The sequence below is a fragment of the Ovis aries genome, chromosome 12, assembly GCF_016772045.2.
Source record: "Ovis aries strain OAR_USU_Benz2616 breed Rambouillet chromosome 12, ARS-UI_Ramb_v3.0, whole genome shotgun sequence".
Taxonomy (NCBI): Eukaryota; Metazoa; Chordata; class Mammalia; order Artiodactyla; family Bovidae; genus Ovis; species Ovis aries.
The window spans coordinates 75777683-75797458 of NC_056065.1; the positions used below are offsets into that span (position 1 = coordinate 75777683).

General features: G+C 46.9%; 1 protein-coding gene across 1 annotated transcript in view; it reads left to right on the forward strand.

The window, feature by feature from the left end:
• The window catches only part of CRB1 (crumbs cell polarity complex component 1), a 220518-nt gene that overhangs the window by 166944 nt on the left and 33798 nt on the right, over positions 1-19776 (forward strand). Inside the window, exons 6-10 of the mRNA XM_042229290.2 lie at positions 402-1361; positions 7364-7911; positions 9104-9269; positions 16135-17044; positions 19521-19649. Of these exons, the coding sequence (XP_042085224.1) occupies positions 402-1361; positions 7364-7911; positions 9104-9269; positions 16135-17044; positions 19521-19649 (2713 nt within the window). The remainder of the gene's footprint in view (positions 1-401; positions 1362-7363; positions 7912-9103; positions 9270-16134; positions 17045-19520; positions 19650-19776) is intronic.

The following is a 19776-nucleotide window of genomic DNA, read 5'->3' on the forward strand; positions in this document are numbered from 1 at the left end:
GAGTGAAGTTAGCAGCCCAGGGCAGCATAAACCATATCTGTGAATTAAGGCCCCAAACAAATAGTTTGTATCTAGATTTGATCCCAATAGCAATCTCTCTCTTTAAAAAAAATGTTACGATATTCAGTGTCACATATGTGTCTGTCGGTGGTAATTTGAGTCAGCCACTCTACATGGCAAGGAGCCGATTTCTAGAGGAAGAATTCCAGGCTTGCTGTGATGGCACTTCCATGCCCCTCACAGGCAGAATGATGGCACCCTCGATCATGATTCACACTTCTGTCGCAGCCCTAAACCTGAGCCCGTCTGCCCCTCCGCAAGATTCCACGTGAAGATGATGTGAGGTGTCTGTGTTCAATCTGACTGTATGTAACTCAGATCTGTTCTCTGTCCTTGAACAGGAGTCCACTGTGAAGAGGACGTGGACGAGTGCTCGTCCAGCCCTTGCCGCAACGGGGGCACATGTGAGAACTCGCCTGAGGGTTACGCTTGCCGCTGCCCGTTTGATCCCCATTCTGGAGTCTTCTTTGGAGGCAGGGACTGCTCTGATATTCTCCTGGGCTGTGCCGATCATCCGTGTCTAAACAACGGGACATGCGTCCCCCACGTCCATGACGGCCGGCACGGATTTGACTGCCTGTGCCCTGCTGGCTACACCGGGTCACGGTGTGGAACCGTCACCACGCTGTCCTTTGAGGGCAGCGGCTTCCTGTGGGTCTCAAGTGGCTCAGCTCCGGCCCAGGAGTCAGGCTGTACCATAGCCCTCAGGTTCCAGACCGTCCAGCCGGCAGCCCTGCTGCTCTTCCAGGGTGACCAGGACGCATTTGTGATGCTGGAGGTGCTGGCTGGCTTCGTCCACTTGACCGTTCAAGTTGGCGATCGACCAAATGTGGTCCTGCTCATCCCCCACGACACCAGCGATGGAGGGTGGCACGCGGTGGAGGCGACGTTTGCAGAGGCTGTGACCCTCACCCTACGCGATGACTCTTGCACGGGGACATGCATCGCTACGGCTCCTTCTCCGTTTGAAAGTGCTGGGTCATCAGTGTGTGCTCTCCAGAACTCCTTTTTGGGGGGTTTGCCAGAGGGAAAAGCCCACAGTGGTGATGCTCTGTTTAACGTCTATAAGATGCCATCCGCACCTTCGCTCGTAGGCTGCCTCCAAGACGTGCACCTGGACTCGAATGCCATCACTGCAGAAAGCATCTCATCCGACCAGTCTCTGAACATCAGGGCAGGCTGCACCCGAAAGGACTGGTGTGACAGCCAGCCTTGTCAAAACAGAGGACGCTGCCTCAACCTGTGGCTTGGTCACCAGTGTGAGTGCTACAGGCCCTACCGCGGCCATGGCTGTCATGGAGGTGAGGGGGCTGGGGGCTGGGGGGGCTGGGGGTGTAACGGCCAGGCTGCTCCTGGTGGTGATGACCCTCAGGATGCTGCTGCTGGCTGCCTGCCGACGGGAAACCGAGCAGGCTGGGGGTGTGCACTAGCTCCATCTCAGTGAACGCGTCCCACACCAGGGTTTCAGCCACACAGAGGAGCGAAAACTAAGCCCATAGCTCCCATCCAAGCGGGTTTCCTTCTTGGTGTTTACAAAGTGCTGCTATAATCTTATCATTTGTGGTGTACCAGAAATTTCTTGTATATTTTACTTGAAAGGGAAGCAGTCTTTTTGAAGAATAGGCCATGGAACTAGTCAATGCCAAGTCCTAGCTCAATGGCTCATGTGTAGTAGGTGTTTCTTTCCTAAGAAACAGTTACTTTCTTGCCCTCCTTTCTATGCAGTTCACACTTGCTCCAAAATTGTGCCTCAGTTTAGCACTTTTATAAACCACCGATTTTATTCAAAGGTGTATTTTAAGAGTTGCATTGGAGAAAGCAGGTATTCTACTTACGTGTCCAAGAAAGAAAATATTTTTAAAAAGTAACAACATGGAAACTGGGTAGATGCCATAAACTAATTGATTTAATTTCTCCAGCAGATGAGTTTGAAATGCACTTCAAAAGCCTTACTTCCAACATTGTTCCAAAGATTGCTGTTGATAGTGATCAATATATACCTGTTTCTTTTTATTATGATTCTTTTGCACTGAAAATGTCGGAAAGGTAATTGCAACAGACTGCTTTGAAGTGCAGCTGTAATTCACCCCAAGATTTGAGAGTTATTTGAAAAAGGACGACATCTGGTAAATAGTCTTCTGTGTTTTATATGAAGTAAAATTGAAACCAGCCTTGGTCTATACCCTACTCCATGTATGAAGGGCTGAGAATTATTAGACACTATTCATGGGTCTCCCCCTGACCACAATATTCATTACAAATCACGGACCTGCTTGACAATGAGGTCTGGCATCTACTAGCTCTAAGTAATATTTTAAATGGAATGGCAAGTTGTTTTGAGATTTTTTTTAAAGGAGAAAGGGAGAAATTATACTGCAGCAATGTTCAGTTTTTGAAGAAAAATCTAATTGACCCAAGGCAATATTTTTCCTACATATACAAAATAACAAACAGATGCTGAGTCATTTTGACCAGCTTCCAAGTGCAGTGACCCATGAGGTTACTACTGACTGCAGTGATGCTAACTGTCCTGGTAAATAGATTCAAGAGATGCCAGTCTTGTGGGTTCTGGTTTGCTTTATTTTTTCCAACTTGGAAAACTCACAGTCTTGAAACCCAGTTCCTGAGTTGGTTACCTGTCCCCTGTCTTCCTCCAAGTTCCTTCTCCCCCACCCTGCTGCCCCCACCCCTCCACTATTTGAAACTGGTTAATCCTCATGAAAAAGCTTCAGAAGATATCTCCTTAGGGAGTAAGTTCTGTAAAGTCTCTTTCTGAACTTCTTGGTGTAAGTTTAAGAAAAGTTATATTTCGGATATCACCTCTTAGTCATAAATTCAAAGTATCCTGGTGTGCATTCTGTCGCTCAGTTGAGTCTCACTCTTTGTGACCCTATGGACTGTAGCCCGCAAGGCTCTTGTGCCCGTGGGATTCTCCAGGCAAGAATGCTAGAGTGGGTTGCCATGCCCTCCTCCAGGGGATCTTCCCGACCCAAGGATCAAACCCACATCTCCTAGGTCTCCTACACTGGAAGGCAGATTCTTTACTACTAGCGCCACCTGGGAAGCCTCAAAGTGTCCTGTATTTGCTGTCATCTTTGAGGAATGTTTGCTGGGGAGTTTATCCCATCACAGAAGATGCTTGCAAGCTCTATGGGACAACCTGGAATCTTTCTGTCATTGTGCATAGACGTTCAGGAGGGAGGAGATGTGCTAAAAAGTACAAGGTGAACTTCACCCACGTCTTGATCCCGGCTCAGCGTTTCCCAAACGTGGTACCCATTGCAAGGAACAGACAGAGTGGATGGAGAATTTAGCTGGCTGACTACACATGGAAGACAGAGGGGCTTCCTGTATTGTAAAGCTGATCATTTAAAAATAATCAAGTGTCTCAATAAGAAGAGTTCAGAGAAAATTTTCTCAAAACTTGTCTGCAAGGGTCTATGCTTCTCAGGAAGCATAGACATGATTCCTTAGGCATCATTTTTTGATGCTCCATATCAGTGTTATCTTGTCATCCTGGCTGTATCCAGGAACAGGGAGCTTCCAAGATACTGTTCAGTATAACAGGTCACCGATCTCATTCCTTCTAGAGGATGTTTCATTAACAGAGGTGATTGACATATGTTTTATCTTCAGTTATATACCTAAACTTTGAGACTCTTACCCTCTTGGAATTAGAGCTTCTCAGGCATGGGATGCACTTCACTCCATGACTGAATTTCTTACAGCTGTACATGCCAAGTGTAGTGGCCCAGAACTCTGCTTATCCACCGCCAGGCATGAGAACCCATTCATCCTCCGTCTTCCTAGAAATCCCCTAAAAGTTGTTTCTTGGTCCTGAAATAATGTAGGATGACCTACCCTTCCATTCATTGGCTGCATTGTAACTCTTGGAGCCAATGTCAATCTTGCTCACTTGTGTTCTCCATGAGAACACAAATATTTGGAGACAAGTCTTGTACTATCCAGGCCGTCATGCCTATCATGCTAAACACACCCAGCTTCTTCCAATGCTTTCCATAGGGGCTCATTTTCAGACCCTCCATTGGTTGCTTTCCTGCTTGGGAATAAATGTGCTTATCTGGCTCCTAGTTGGGTCTGAGAGTGCGGAGTGCCATGGGACTGTGACCTTCTCATTCTGGAGAATGTTCTTCTATTCTGCAGCTTAAGATCACATTGACCTTTGGGCAGCCGCATTCTGCGATAGGCTCACTTTGAGCTGTTCTCACTGATGGTGCTGCAGAGTTCTGCTTCTTCCACCCTAAACCAGTGAAGTGCGTTTAGACCCAAGTGGCTTTTATTTATTCTCAATACATTTCTTCTTGTTGCAGTCCATCAATCATTAAAACTTGAAGTTACTTTTCAGCCGTATTTGTCATCCCTCTCCAGGACACATCAACAACACATACAAGAATCATTCTTTCCGTGTCCCCAGATGAGTCATGTATGGAGTCAGGTGCTTCTAAAATCATGTACTAAATCATGTGCTCTGACTACGTGCTTGTGACTTCTGAAGATGAACAGGACTGCTGAAGAGTCAAACTTCTGAGAGAAAGAAACCGCTCTGTGTTCTGTCTTTTTAATCTGGATCCACAAAGTGATGCTGTAGGCGTCCCAGGATGACCAGCGGGGACCACCCCTGAGCTGAGCGGTTCTGTGCATTTTCCCAAACCTCGGGAACATCAAGAGCCAGCTTTCCTTATTAAACATTTTATCTCACATGAAAGCAATGCTGTGTGTTCAGAGATGTTAGTCTCTTCAAACGGACCGTTATATCTAACGGCGCGCTTTGAAAGCCACCTGTAGCTCCCTGGAGCGGGTGGTCTCCAAATGCAGATTCGAGCTGTAATGATTCTGTAAGAAATCAAGACGGAATTCTGAAAATGCAGCCTTTTATGCGGGAGGTCTTCAAACACGACGGTTGCCTGAGCAAGTTTCACTGTAGTTCAGCTAAACTAAAATATGTCCCACCTTTGTTCAAACTTCAGTGGAACCATATGACATCATTTAAATACGTTGGAATATGCCGTTTTTCTGGGTCGGACGGGGATGTGAAGACGTGAAGATGGTAATATCTTTAAGGTGATGCCCTTTCTAGTGCATCAGCGATTTCCAGGTTGCCAAATTCAGCAGTCAGTTTTCAGTCCTCACCTGCCTTGACTGCTCAGCAACCACGACCACAGTTGAATACCCCCTCTTGCTGAAAGGCTTCCCTGGTGGCTCAGCTGGTAAAGAATCCTCCTGCAATGCAGGAGACCCCAGTTCAATTCCTCTTACAGGAAGATTGGCTGGAGAAGGGACAGGCTACCCACTCCAGCATTCTTGGGCTTCCCTGCTGGCTCAGCTGGGAAAGAATCCACCAGCAATGTGGGAGACCTGGGTTCGATCCCTGGGTTGGGAAGATCCCCTGGAGAAGGGAAAGGCTACCCACTCCAGTATTCTGGCCTGGAGAATTCCTGGACTGTATAGTCCCTGGGGTCACAAAGAGTCAGAAATGACTGAGTGGCTTTCACTTTCACTTTGCTTTTCCTCCTGAAAACCCTTCCTTCCCTGGGCTGGAGGGCATCACTCTCTGGGTTCTCCTTCTATCTTACTCATTTATCGGCTCCTTTACCTCCAGGTGTCTGATGCTTAAGGGCTCAGTTCTTGGACCTCTTCTCTCTCTACATTGATGTTCTTGGTGATCGCGTCTAGTCTCATGGCTAGAAAGCCATGTGTATGCTGGCAAATCCGAAATTACCGTGGCTCACGCCAAATGTCTTCCCTGAACCTCTGTATCTAACTGCTGACTAGACACTTCCACCTGGATATCTAATAGGACATCTTACATTTAATGTGGAATCCCATTCCTCCCCCACCCAAATCCATTCCTCCTGTTTTCTTCCCATCTCTGCAAATAGAAACTCAATGCTTCTAGTTACTTAGGCCAGACTCCTTGGAGATGAACTTGCCCCAGAAGATCCTGTTGGTCCTACCAAGAATCTCTGATCACTTCTCCAACAAGCTACCGTCATTTCTTTCCTGCATTTCTGCAATAATATCTCTCCTTTGGGGTTTTGCTCAAATAGTACCTTCTCAGAGCTCTTCCCTGACCACTCCATTTAAAATGCCGGCTCCACTCCCAGCTCTCTGTAATCCCATTGTCTGCTTGATTTATTTTATACCAAGGAAACTGTCACCACTTCACATACCACATAACCTCTACCCAGCTGGAATATAAGCTTTAGGAGTACGAAAGCTTTTGTTTCTACTGTATCATCGATGCTTTTGAAGGTCCGCATCTATTCATTTTCATGCTCCTCAAGGGTTTTCTTGTGGTGAGGCACACCCGTAGTGTCGCCACGTCCGTGCATTAGAAACCTCTGTGTCCCCAGGAGATGTTGGGGACTCAGCTCAGCTTTGTCCAACTTCTGTGTGCTCCATGCCTTTCCTTTACCCACCAAGGGCCACAGGAGGAAGAGTCCTCCTCTTCCTTTGTTCAGCTGCCTCACCTCCTCTTATTATCAGGGCTATCTTCTCAAGCAAGGATTTGCCAATCTCGTTCTTGATTTCTTTCCTTTGCAAGGAATAATTAGGTTTAATGCCACTTGCTTGAGGATGCTCCCCATATAGCAAAGACGACAGTTGCTCAAAGAGTCTGCTTAATGTCCTGGAGAAAGAGCTCTTGCTCCCCAGACTTCTCCAAGCCAAGTCGGAGCAGAGTAGGATCTGGTCTTCCTCCTTTTAGTCCCACCTCTTCAGGACAGTGAGGAGGAGGCGCAGAGTCTCATCACTGCAGAAATCTTCTCTTCCTCCTTGTGATCAGTGGACCTCGGCTATAAACCCTACACCGACATCTAAATTTAGAATAAAGTAAACCCACAAATTCAGAAAGTCAGGCTAAATTGTCATTCTGTTGAATAAGTCTGTCATGAACTTTAAAAAATATGGCTGTATTTGTGCATGTATATGTATATATGTATTCATTACGGGTGCCCCTGATGGCTCAGTGGTAAAGAATCCACCAGACAATGCAGGAAATATGAGTTCAATCCCTGTGTCATGAAGATCCCCTGGAGAAAGAAAAGACAACCCACTCCAGTATTCTTGCCTGCCTGAGAAATCCTATGGACAGAGGAACCTGGCAGGCTACAGTCCACGGTGTTGCAAAGGAGTTGGACACGACTGAGTGAAGTGTGTGTGTGTGTGTGTGTGCGTGTGTGTGTGTGTGTGTGTGTGTGTGTGTGTAATCTTTTGCTGCTTTTTACTTGTGAATCTTAAGATGTTTCTTCTTGGTTTCTCCTCCTCTATTTTGCTATTAAAGAGTATGTGGCAGGCAGATTTGGCCAAGATGACTCTCCGGGATATGCTGTTTTTCATCTCAACAAGGATTACGAAGAGGACCTCTCACTCTCCATGTTTGTTCGAGCACGCCGGCCAGCTGGCCTGCTCCTAGCTCTGGGAAACAGCACTTACCAGTACCTCCGTGTCTGGCTAGAGCACGGCAGGCTAGCGATGCTGACTCCAGGTTCTCCCAAATTACTAGTAACATTTGTTCTCAGCGACGGAAACGTCCACTTGGTATCTTTGAAAATCAAGCCAAATAAAATTGAACTGTATCAGTCGTCACAAAATCTAGGATTTCTTTCTGCTCCTACGTGGAAACTCCAAAGAGGAGATGTCCTCTATGTTGGTGGACTGCCTGACAGGCGAGAGACTGAGGTTAGCGGTGGATTCTTCAAAGGCTGCATCCAAGATATAAGGCTAAACAACGAGAACCTGGAATTCTTCCCAAATTCAACAAGCAGCGCAGCCCACAGTGCCGTTCTTGTCAATGTGACCGAAGGCTGTCCCGGAGACAGCCTGTGTGAGGTAGGATTATTCACACGGACTTTGTCCGTGCTGTCCCCTCCCTCCTGAACCCCCTCCCCCCGCCACCCCACCCCACCCCTCCAGGCCGTCACAGAGCACCAGCTTTGGGTTCTCTGCGCCATGCATCAGACTGTCACTGACTGTTTTACACGTGGTAATATGTATGTTTCAGTGCTATTCTCTCAAATCATCCCACCCTCTCCTTAAGTTTTTGACGTGGACCATTTTTAAAGTCTTTATTGAATTTGTTAGAATATTGCTTCTGTTTTATATTCTGGTTTCTTGGCCTCAAGGCATGTGGAATCTTGACCCCCATCCAGGGACTGCTTTGGAAGGTGAAGTCTTGACCGCTGGGCCACCAGGGAAGTCCCCAGATGACATGTTAATAGAGTGATGGACACAGTGCAGATGGAGCTCTCAGGAATTCCTTTGTCAGTGCTTCTGTTTTGATTACTTTGTGAGCAACCTTGTGAGGACTCAGATGATAACAGTATGTTTCTGATTCAGAGGCGGGGCTCCTGGAGGGCAGAGGTGTCACTCTATGGGGACCCAGAGGATCTAAGTACCAGCTTCACCGTTTGGCTTTTGATAGGATCTTGGAAGGGCTTCCCAGGTGGCTCAGTGGTAAAGAACCCACCTGCCAATGCAGGAGACATAAGAGACCCAGGATCAATCCCTAGGATGGGAAGATCTTCTGGAGGAGGGCATGGCAACCCACTCCAGCATTCTTGCCTGGAGAACCCTGTGGACAGAGAAGCCTGGTGGGCTCCAGTCCATGGGGCGGCAAAGTGTCAGACATGACTGAAGCAGGCATACAAGCACACAGGATCTTGGACAATGAAAGGGACCTCAGTTTCCTCACCAGGAGAAACGAGAGGTAAAGTCTCTAACTCAAATGTTCATTAGTGTCATTGAAAGTGTTTGGTAATTTGTAAATTACAGAGACTGTTATCATACCTTTGAAAATCTTCCTTGTGCTACAGGAGATCAATATTATATATTTTTATTTATTTCCCTTTTCCTTTTGATGGTAGCAGTAAGTTTTATTCTGCTTACCAGCCAACAGATATAAAAATGTTCGATACGTAAATAAGTAGGAAATTAACATGAACAGATTCACGGAGTCTTGCTTGGCTCCTTTCCGCATTTAGCTGCCAGAGCTCCTTACGCCTGTGATTTACTGTCTACTCAGCCCAACCCCTGTCACCACGGAGGCGTCTGCTACCCGCTGTGGGACGACTTCTCCTGCTCCTGCCCTGCGAACACAGCCGGAAAGGCCTGCCAGGAGCTGCGCTGGTGTGAACTCGGCCCGTGTCCTCCCGGCGCCCAGTGCCTGCAGTTGCCTCGAGGCTTCGAATGTAGGTGCAGTTTAGACTTCTTGCCACCCAGTCCGGCTGGGCGTTTCAGTTGGTTGATGAGTTGACCCAGAAGAAGAACACAGACACACCCAGCTCAGCAGAGAAGCTTGTGGTTGCTTCTCCCAGCGTGAGGGGTGGTGTAACAAGCCGAACACGAGTGTCGTAAACCAGGGTAACCTCATGGCATATCCCGCCCCTGGATTTTGGGGGGGTGGGGAGATGGTGGCCATAGCAACTCCAAACCTACATCCTGGATCGTGTAAGGCTGATTTCTAGAGAAAGAGCTAGCCGGCTGATATTTGGCTTTTCTTTCCTCCTTGCTGATTATGCAGAGCAAAAGCAGCAGCGTGAGCCTGTTGCCATCGGTTAGCTATGAGGCCTCCAGTGGCTCACCTGCCTCCATAATCTAAGGCTTCCTGTGTAAAACAAGGATAAAATATCTGCTGGACAAGCAGAGAAATCTGTGTGTGTGTGTGTGTGTGTGTGTGTGTGTGTGTGTGTGTGTGTGTGATCATTGTATGACCTTGTGTGTAGACAGCCAAACACAGTTAAGCACTCAATTCCTGTTTGCAAAGAGTATTTCCCTCAGTTGGAACAGTTTTCCTGCCCAAATGCAGCACTACTCAACGGTTTCCCAAATGTTAGCAAGCTGAACACTGTCCTCACAATTTTGACATGTCTACGTACTGGCGACACAGTGATTCATAGTCTGTCTTTTCTTCTACTTGAGACAATGCGCAGTTCAGTGTGTAGCCAACCCTCCATGTTTGGACTCAACTCTCGTCTCTTTGCCTCGTTGAGTGATTTTGCTTCTGAAATTTTTCTCTCGCCCGCCAGCAGCATCATCAGTTCTCCCACCAGCATATAAACATACTGTCAAATCCTCATCACAAACTACTTCCCCTGATTCCCTTGGGGGATGACCCCTGCCCCCCATCCCCACCAGCTGCCTCCCATGTTCCTGCCCCTTTGCTGGTGGGAGAACCCCTCTGGGAGCTGGCCTCCACGCGCTCCTCACGCCTTACTGTCCAGTCTTCTTGCGTTCACCCCATCAATCAGGCTCCCCCCACCTCTACCCTGAACCCTCCCAGCCCAGAGCCTCACAGGCTGCCTCTTCACTTCATTCCCTTTCCTACCCAGACGCCCTCTTCCCTGGCTTCATTTTCCTTCGTGGATCTTATCATCCTTGGATGTTTTGTTTTATACGTATTTGTTTACTTGCTCATCATCTTTTCCTCACTGGAATATATGCTTCAAAAGAGAAGGAGGTATTCACTCTGGTTTCCTACCGTACTCCTAGCACTTAGAACAATGCCAAACACATAGGAGGCTGTCAGTAAGTATTTGTTTAATGAATATCTGTTTTCTTCAAGTTAACTCAATATTTTCACTTAACTGCTCTAGACTTAAAGGACATTGCCTGCATACAATTTAAAAAATATCTAAAATACCTTGTAAAACAATGAACTAAAATAATAGTCTGGAGCTAGAGGGTAGATGGCCCTCAGGCCCGTTGACAACTGAGCCTGGAAGTGACTGAGGACAAGTATATATTTACTTTGATGCTTATGTATTTTAAGAGGATATGTCAACTTATCAGGTGACGTGTGAAATGTATTGCATTGTGTATATACTTGGGGAGATTTTCTTGAAGAATACACATACTCTCATGCTTCATATTTAAGAAATAATGTACTACACATGGGGCTTTCCAGGTGGCGCTAGTGGTAAGAACCCACCTGCCAAAGCAGGAGGCATGACAGACCCGGGTTCAGTCCCTGGGGTGGGAAGATCCCTTGGAGGAGGGCTTGGCAACCCACTCCAGTATTCTTGCCTGGAGGATCCCGTGGACAGAAGAGCCTGGTGGGTTACAGGCCATGGGGTTGCACAGAGTGGGACACGACTGAAGCGACTTAGCACACACGTACACAAACACATGCTACACATATGAAGAAAGCATGATGAATTTGCATAAAGAATGAGATCAGGCCTGAAATATGATGCAGAATTTTAATGCCACCTTTTGCCTTGCTTGACCCTCGGAATTCCTTGCTTAAAATAGTTTACTACTTATTCATTTTATTATTACTCTTTTGATGGAAGTACTAAAGTTGTTTGTCCCAGTTATGTTCTACAAAAGGGTTTAAATCATTCTGAATGCCTTCATAGGGAAAAAAGAAAAGGGTTTCCAAAAACAGTGGCACTCACCACATCCCAGGTGAGTGTTGTTGCCTTCTGTCTTCATGTGAAGGACTTGGATGCCTCGGAAAGGCATGGAGGGCTCTTCATTCCTAAGCGTTGCCTCTGCGGAGAGAGGAGAAAGTTTGCCTCTGACCTTTCATAGAGTCTCAGAAACATTTTTGACGTATGCTGTATCTTAATAAAGTGGGGGAGGGAAATCAGTAGGAGGGGTGAACTTTTCCTATCCAACAGCTATCACCCCAGATCATCTTTGCTCTCTTGTATGTGATCTCGTGACCGTATGGTATGTTTTTCGAGTGAGATGTGCTGAAAAGATAGTTCTGCTAGAGTAAGTACTCTTGAGAGTATAGCTGGTGCCTTACCCGAATTTACCTTCAGTACCTAATTGTTTCTATCTGTGCATCCTATAGAAGGAGAGAGACCTAAAAATTACAGCCCACCTTAGGTAGAGACGTGTTTATTAGGATCAAGTTCCCTGAAGGAAGGCAGAGTATAAATGGTACCTGCACGGCGGTTCTAACTCAGATAACAAGGAGTGACTTCTGCACGGCCAGCATGTCTGTGAGACGAGTTATGCAGCGTGACAGACGCCACTCTTCCTTCAGGAGCTGGAGGAATAATGAGACTTGTCATGTTAGCATTTATGTTAACATGTTACATGTTAAAGCATGTTATGAGGCACTTCTTGCTCTTTTCCTCCCTAATCGCAACCTGGCTGGAAAAAAAAAAAAAAAGATTCACCACAGTCAAAAGCAATAAAATCAAGAGCAATGTTAATCCAGTCAAATAATCCACTTGAATTTACTCAGGTTGAGGCTTCTAATCATCATCTCACTTTTCAGAATTAAGGACTGAGTGACTTTCATACATTATTCGTTTAATAATATTTACTGAGCACCTACTCTATGCCAGGCAGTGTTCCAGGCACAGGGCTTAGTGGGAACCTAGACAGAGAATGTCCAAGATCTCGTGAAAGTTCATGTTCCAGTGAGGAAAGACCAGGAACAAGTAGGAAAATTTTTACTTATTTTATTATTATGATGTATTATTTTATATATAAAATATGAGTATTTATATATTATATAAAATGCATGTTTTACATATATAAAGAATCTGCCCATAATGTGGCAGACCCAAGTTTGATCCCTGGGTTGGGAAGACCCCCTGGAGAAGGGCATGGCAACCCACTCCAGTATTCTGGCCTGGAGAATCCCATGGTCAGAGGAGCCTGGTAGGCTACAGTCCAGAGGGTCACACAGAGTCAGACATGACAGCAACTAACACTTTCACTATTTCACTATTATATTATTATATTTTTGTTTATTTTTAATTGGATTGTTAAAGAAAATTTAACGATGTAATTTCAAATAGTTAGAAGATGCTATGGAGAAAATCAAGCAGAATAATTGAAAAGAGAGTGGATTTGGGACGGAAACACTTGGATAGTTGGGGAAACCCTCTCAGAAGAGGTGACATTTGAGCACATCTTATGTTGAGAAAGAGGCGGGTGTGGGAAGAGCAGGGGCCAATATCCTGTCTAAGTAACAGCAAGGGTAAAAGACACAGTTTGGGAACAAGCGTGTTGTCTTCAAGAAACAGCAGCTTCTGTGGCTGTAGCACGTGAATGAGGAAGAGTGGCTGGAAATGGCGCTGGAGAGTCGGTCAGGGGCTGGGTCACAGAGATTCTGTCCGCCGTGTGTGGGACTTGGGGCGTCTTTCTGGATGTGACGGTAACCAGTGGGGTCTCAGGCTCAGGAATGGTCTGTGCGTTGCTCTGCAGAGCAGTAGAAACTAGAGCACTGAGGAAGAGCTGGAAGAGGCTGTACCTGAAGTGTCCAAGGGTGGGTGTGGTGCTCCACGCGTGAGCAAACAGTGCTGGGAGGTTCATTTCCACGGAAAGCTGGGAGACAATGAGCACAGAGAGTTGCCTGTTGGACCGGGTCACACCGGTGCCTCCGTGACCTTGACCAGAGTGGTTTCAGCGACGTGATGGGAACCAAAGGCTCAGTGGAAGATGTTAAAAAACAAAATGGGAGATGAGAAAGTGGAGACAAGGTGAATATAAAACTATTCAGAAAAAGCTTTGCCAGAGAAGGAACTAGAGAAAGAAAAATGCAAGAGGGTCGGTGGGAGTCAGGGTAGGACTCGGGTTTTTGTGCGCAATTGCAGCCTATTTGTGCACCGTTGGGAAATGAAAGAAGGGGAGGGAAAATGATGATGAAGTACAGGGGGAGGTTCCGTGTAGAAGGTGGAAATGAAGGGGACCCAAGGCGTGGCCGGGACAGCAGAGCCTGGGTGTGTGCAGCAAAACCTACAGCTTCCCACCCGATTAGGGAAAACCCGGCGGTCCCCCTCCTGTGTGCTTCCCCTTGACTTTGACACTAGGACCCCACTGACAACATTTCTGACGCCTGACGTGTGCAGGCTCCCCCTGACCAGGCAATTCTGCAGACCAGCTGGGTGTCCTACAAGTTCTCACAATTCAGTGCAACTCTGACTGTCTCTCCAGACATCGTGTGAGGTCTCACAGGCCACAGGCTCGGGCCCGCTGCAAGACTCCCACCCCGTTTCCGATGCCAACCACAAGTCCAGGTTGTCACTCGTGCTTCTGACCAATCAGCTGTAAATCTGAGATTCCCACAATCCCCACCTCAGTTCAGTTAATTTGCGAGAGCAGCTCGCAGAACTCTGGGAAACACTTACTGGTTTACCAGCTTATTGAGAGATCTGCAAAGGCCCAGATGGACATCTGGATGAGGAGATACACAGGGCGAGGTCTGGGAGGGTCCCCAGTGTAGGAGCTTCTGTCCTGAGGAGATGGGGTGCGTGGCCATCCCAGTGTACCTGTGTTGAACAGCTTGGAAGCTCTCTGAATGCCATACTTCAGGGGTTTTGTGGAAGCTTCTTTATGTAGGCATGACTAATTATTAACCCCATTTTCCAACCTCGTCCTTCTGTAGAGGATGGGCTGGGGCTGAGAGTTTTAGGCTTTTAGTCATGGCTTGGTCTTCCTGATGACCAGCCTGCATCCAGGCTCCATTCAGAAACCCAAGCAGAGTTGTCTCATTACAACACACATGCTCCCAGTGCCATGCTCTCATCATTTAGGAATTTACTAGGGTTTTCGGAGCCTCAGGTCAGGAACCAGGGGCAGAGAACAGTATATATATTTTCTGTTATTACACAGATGAGAAGAAGGGCAATGCATCCATTATAACATCCATATGCATCCCATGCATCCATATAAGCTCCAATATTTTGGCCAGCTGATAGGAAGAGCTGACTCCCTGGAAAAGACCCTGATGCTGGGAAAGATTGAAGGCGGGAGGAGAAGGGGACGACAGAGGACGAGATGGTTGGATGGCATCACTGACTCAATGGACATGAGTTTGAGCAAGCTCTGGGAGATGGTGAAGGACAGGGAAGCCTGGTGTGCTGCAGTTCATGGGGTCACAAAGAGTCGGACTTAACTGAGCAACTCAACAACAGTCTATTATAACAGAATAGAAAGCAGAGTGGATCCAGATTTGTCAGGTTTACAGGTCAGGTGGAAAGCTGAAGCAGTTCTTCTTTCTCTTGTTTTCTTAAGAACGTATTAAAGGAGATCATAAACTGACAGCATCAGGTATTTAAAGAGATAAAACTCTTCAACAGAAAAACGCAGCGAGATTGCCCCAAAGTGCTGTGGTCATATGTGATCATGTATGCATGTCATACAGTGGAGCAGATGGTATGGTTTTATGGTTTTGCCCATTTCACAGCTCTTAGTTAGGCACAGATTGGTAACTGGGCACCTAATTGGAGTTTGCAGATAGTAAATCAGTCATTTAGACTGCTACTTTTAAGAGTCTCATGGTCAGCTTCCCAGGTGGTACTAGTGGTAAAGAATCCACCTGCCAGTACAGGAGACACAAGAGATGTGGGTGAGATCTCTGGGTCAGGAAGATCCCCTGGAGAAGTAAATGGAAACCCCTCCAGTATCCTTGCCTGGAAAATTCAAGGGACAGAGGAGCCCAGTGGGCTACAGTCCATAGGGTTGCAAAGAGTCGGACACGACTGAGCACACACTCAGCTAACTCAGAAGCCAGTGTCCACTGTTAATTTGCTGTGTAACCGTTGCTAGACTTGAGATTGCTTTGTGCTTAGTTTCTTGATGTATGAAATGGGTAATCAATGCTTTATTGGTGGGAACCGAAGTAAAATAATAGTGGAATGTATTAGCGTTTCAATGGAAAAGAAATATATGATTTGGGTTTTGGTGTCAGACCTTCCAGGTTTGACACTGTCTTCATTAGCTATTAGCCATTTGGCCATGAAAAAATTACTTAACTTCCATGACTCTCAATTTCTTATTCTATAAAATAGAAATGATATTAATAATAAACCTGTATTTAAGAACTGTATTAAAAGTAATATAAAGACAACTAACAGAGTGCCTAGCCCATATCAATCAATACATGATGGTAATAATGTCTTGATCATCAATGTTAATAAAGGTAATTAAGCAAAAGAGTTTGAGCAAGCTTCAGGAGCTGGTGATAGGGAAGCCTGGCATGCTGCAGTCCATGGGGTCACAAAGAGTCAGACACAGCTGAGCAACTGAACTGAAGCAAATGTTACAGGTTTAGTCAAGTTGCTGACTGGCACAGCCTTCTCTCTTTAGGTATCGCAAATGCTGTTTTTAATGGACAAAGCCGTGAGTTAATATTCAGGAGCAACGGGAACATCACCAGAGAGCTCACCAACGTCACATTTGGTTTCAGAACGAGGGATGCCCACGCGATCATACTGCACGCAGAGAAGGAGCCTGAATTCCTTCGTATTCACATTCGGGATTCCCGGCTGTTATTTCAGCTGCGAAGCGGCAACAGCTTTTACACGCTGAGTCTGACGAGTCTGCAGCCGGTGAGCGACGGCGTGTGGTACCAGGTGACCATCTCCATGACAGACCCGGGGGCCCAGGCTTCCAGGTGGCAGATGGAGGTGGACGGGCAAACGCCTCCTGTGACCAGCGCAGTCGCTGCCGGGAGCCTCAGCTTCCTGAAGGACGACACAGACATCTATGTGGGTGACCGAGCTAGCAACAGCACTCGGGCCCTGCGAGGGTGTCTAAGCACGATCGCCATCAGCGGCCTCTATCTCTCTTACTTTGAAAACGTCGGTGGCTTGATGAACAGACCTCAGGAGGAGCAGTTTCTCAAAGTCTCTGGGCCTCCAGTGGAGACTGGCTGCCTGCAGCTTGACGCCTGCCGCTCCGGGCCCTGCCTGCACGGAGGACGCTGCAAGGACACCTACAGCTCCCACCGCTGCACCTGTCCCGCGGGACGGTCGGGGCCACACTGCGAGCTTGACGTCGATGAATGCCTTTCAAGCCCCTGTATCCATGGCAACTGCTCCTCCCCTGCCGGGGCAGGCTATCACTGCAGGTGTGAGCCTGGCTTCACCGGTGTGAACTGCGAGTCGGAGGTGGACCACTGCCAGCGTCACCAGTGTGCAAATGGGGCCACCTGCGTGAGTGATGCCAACGGCTACTCTTGCCGCTGTCCTGGAAACTTCACGGGAAGGTTCTGCAGGTGAGCATTAAGCGTTAGTCACTCAGTCACATCCAACTGTTTGCGACCCCATGAACAGTCGCCTGCCAGGCTCCTCCATCCATGGGATTTCCCTGGCGAGAATACTGGAGCAGGTTAGCCAGTCCCTTCTCCACGGGGTCTTCCCGACCCAGGGATGCAACCCTTGTCTCCTCCTTGCAAGCGGATTCTTTATCTTCTGAGCAGCCAGGTGAGCCTTACACCCACATAAAGCATGTCTGGAGGTGTGCTCACGTGCACAGGTACACTCAGTATGCCGTGCTGAGCAGGGGCTCACGGTCATGGCCATGACGGTTCAGGCCCGTGAAGACAGGATTGCATCTGCCGGCACGTTCTACAGGATTTGGACCACATCCTTCAAACAAAATGTCTTCTCAGTCACCTCGGGCAGAGTATGTCTCGGGAACGACGGGCCCCAGAGTCCAAGCCTTAAGGCAGCAGGAAATAAACACAGTGACAATCAATACAAGCTGAATTCTGGTTTTGTAGGAGGAAGCATGACTCCTATCCCTGAAAGAATGCCCTGGGTCACTTCAGGCAGGTCAATGTTACAAAACTCTGAAAAGGCTATGTTAAAGTAGTTTCCAAAATGGGAATTCATGACTCAGAATGAGCATGTTTTGATGACTTTGTCATGAATTAATGAGGGAACCAGTAAGATAAAAATCAAAATGTCAAAGGACAATACAATTATATACACAAATACGTACGCATAATAGATATGCATGTGGGCTTCCGTGATGGGTCAGTGGTACAGAATCCGCCTTCCAGTTCAGGAGACATGAGAGATGTGGGTTCAGTCCCTGGGTCGGGAAGACCCCCTGGAGAAGGGCATGGCAACCCACTCCAGTATTCTTGCCTGGAGAATCCCATAGACAGAGGAGCCTGGCAGGCTACAGTCCACAGGGTCATGAAGAGTCAGATATGACTAAAGTGACTAAGCACGCACGTAGGAACATGAGCCCGTTATTTCCAGCAAGTAATAGATTCCAGGATGTTGCCGAGAATGCCTGGAGTGGGCTGGCAGCCTGGAGACGTTACAGTAGCTCAGAGGTGATGCCTTCACTGGAGGAATCTCCTGGTAGACGCACATGTAGTCACAGCTACAGGGAGATGTATTTTTGTCTCCATGATATTGTTGTTCAGAGCCTATGAAGGCAAGACACAGGGTTGACTGCTGAGTACTGACATTCCAATAAAACGTGACTTCTCATAGTTAACCTACTCATTCACCAACAGGTAAACTGAATGCTTAACAGCAAAAGCCATTCAGGATCAAAATCAATAGTACTGCTGTGGTGACTTTGGAGAAGTAAAAGACACATATATGCCTAGGAGCCAGTGCTCCAGTATTTGTTTCTGCCTAATTCATCAAAGCCAAGTTTTCAAAGATTAAAGTTTTGATTCAAAAGTACTTTCTAACAAGATTCAAAAATTGTTTATTAAACGTTAAGAGGTATACAAAGCTTCCTATTTGCATTGCTAATTGACCTCTTCCAAAGCTGGTTGACGTTTTTGGCTCTTTTGAAAAATCCTTATGATATTTTCTTTTTAAAGTCAAATTGATTAGCTCTTGTGGGAAGAGACACACTTACCATATAGGCCGCTTTCTCCATATTAGCTGCAGTCTGCTGAGCAGAACAAAATAAAACTCATTTTATCTTTCTTGAATATTAACTATGTATCTGATTCCATGCACAACACGCACAGTGTAGTTAAGGACCTAGACACTTTAAAGTCTTTTTAACCAGCCCCATCACAGCCCTGGATTTTATTTGGTAGTAAAGTTCTGCTTAGCATCTAACAATTTGTACTGGCTTTTATAGGCATTCCTTAACATATAAAGTTGTGTTTTAAAACAAAAGAGCCACACTCTGAATTCACATGTACTTTCCACTGACTGCTGTATACAAACCTCCTGGACAGCATTTGGCTTGCCTTCTGCTAAATCATGAATTATTGGATGAGGGCAGCAAGTGTTGGCAGGGCAACCGGAGTTCGGCTTCAGTGAGAGGCAGTGGAGAAATCACACGAGTGCTTGGGTACCAGAGTCCTGGCCTTTCTTTCCTGACGTTTATAGAGATGCAATTTTCCTATGGCCTGAAGTGATTTATTAGCCAAGCAGCAGCAAATCTAGCCATAGCGAGTTTTTTTCCAACACTAAATTTATTGCCACCACCCCCCACCCCCGTACCCTCTGGCACAGATCTTATCTCATGAATGAGCACTGGGTAGAAATGGAAGATGGATAGGCACGCTCCTTACAGCGCCCTCCCGCAGGACCTGCGGACCAAAGAGTGATCCGTGTCCAAAACAGCACAGTTAAGCGTCTGTAGCTCAGTTGGCCTGAGCACCTCATGAGTTTGGCACGGACAAGATACACGGACTTTTCTAAAAAAGTGTTCTTGAATGAAATGAACAAGATGAACTGCAGTGACTGTTACTTTTTTCTCCCTAGGTACCTCCGATTACCCTCCACCTTCTGTGGGAATGAGAGGACCAACCTCACTTGCTACAACGGTGGCAACTGCACGGAGTTCCAGGGAGAAATGAAGTGCGCCTGCTGGCCAGGTTTTACGGGGGAACGGTGAGTCTCAGCAGAGCTTTACGGGAGGGCCTTCCAGGCCGGACAACAGTGAGACGATGCGAAGTGTGTTTCTTCTCCGCTTTCTCGTCTCAGTTCCCATAGGAAAATCTGTGCTTTAGTATAGGTC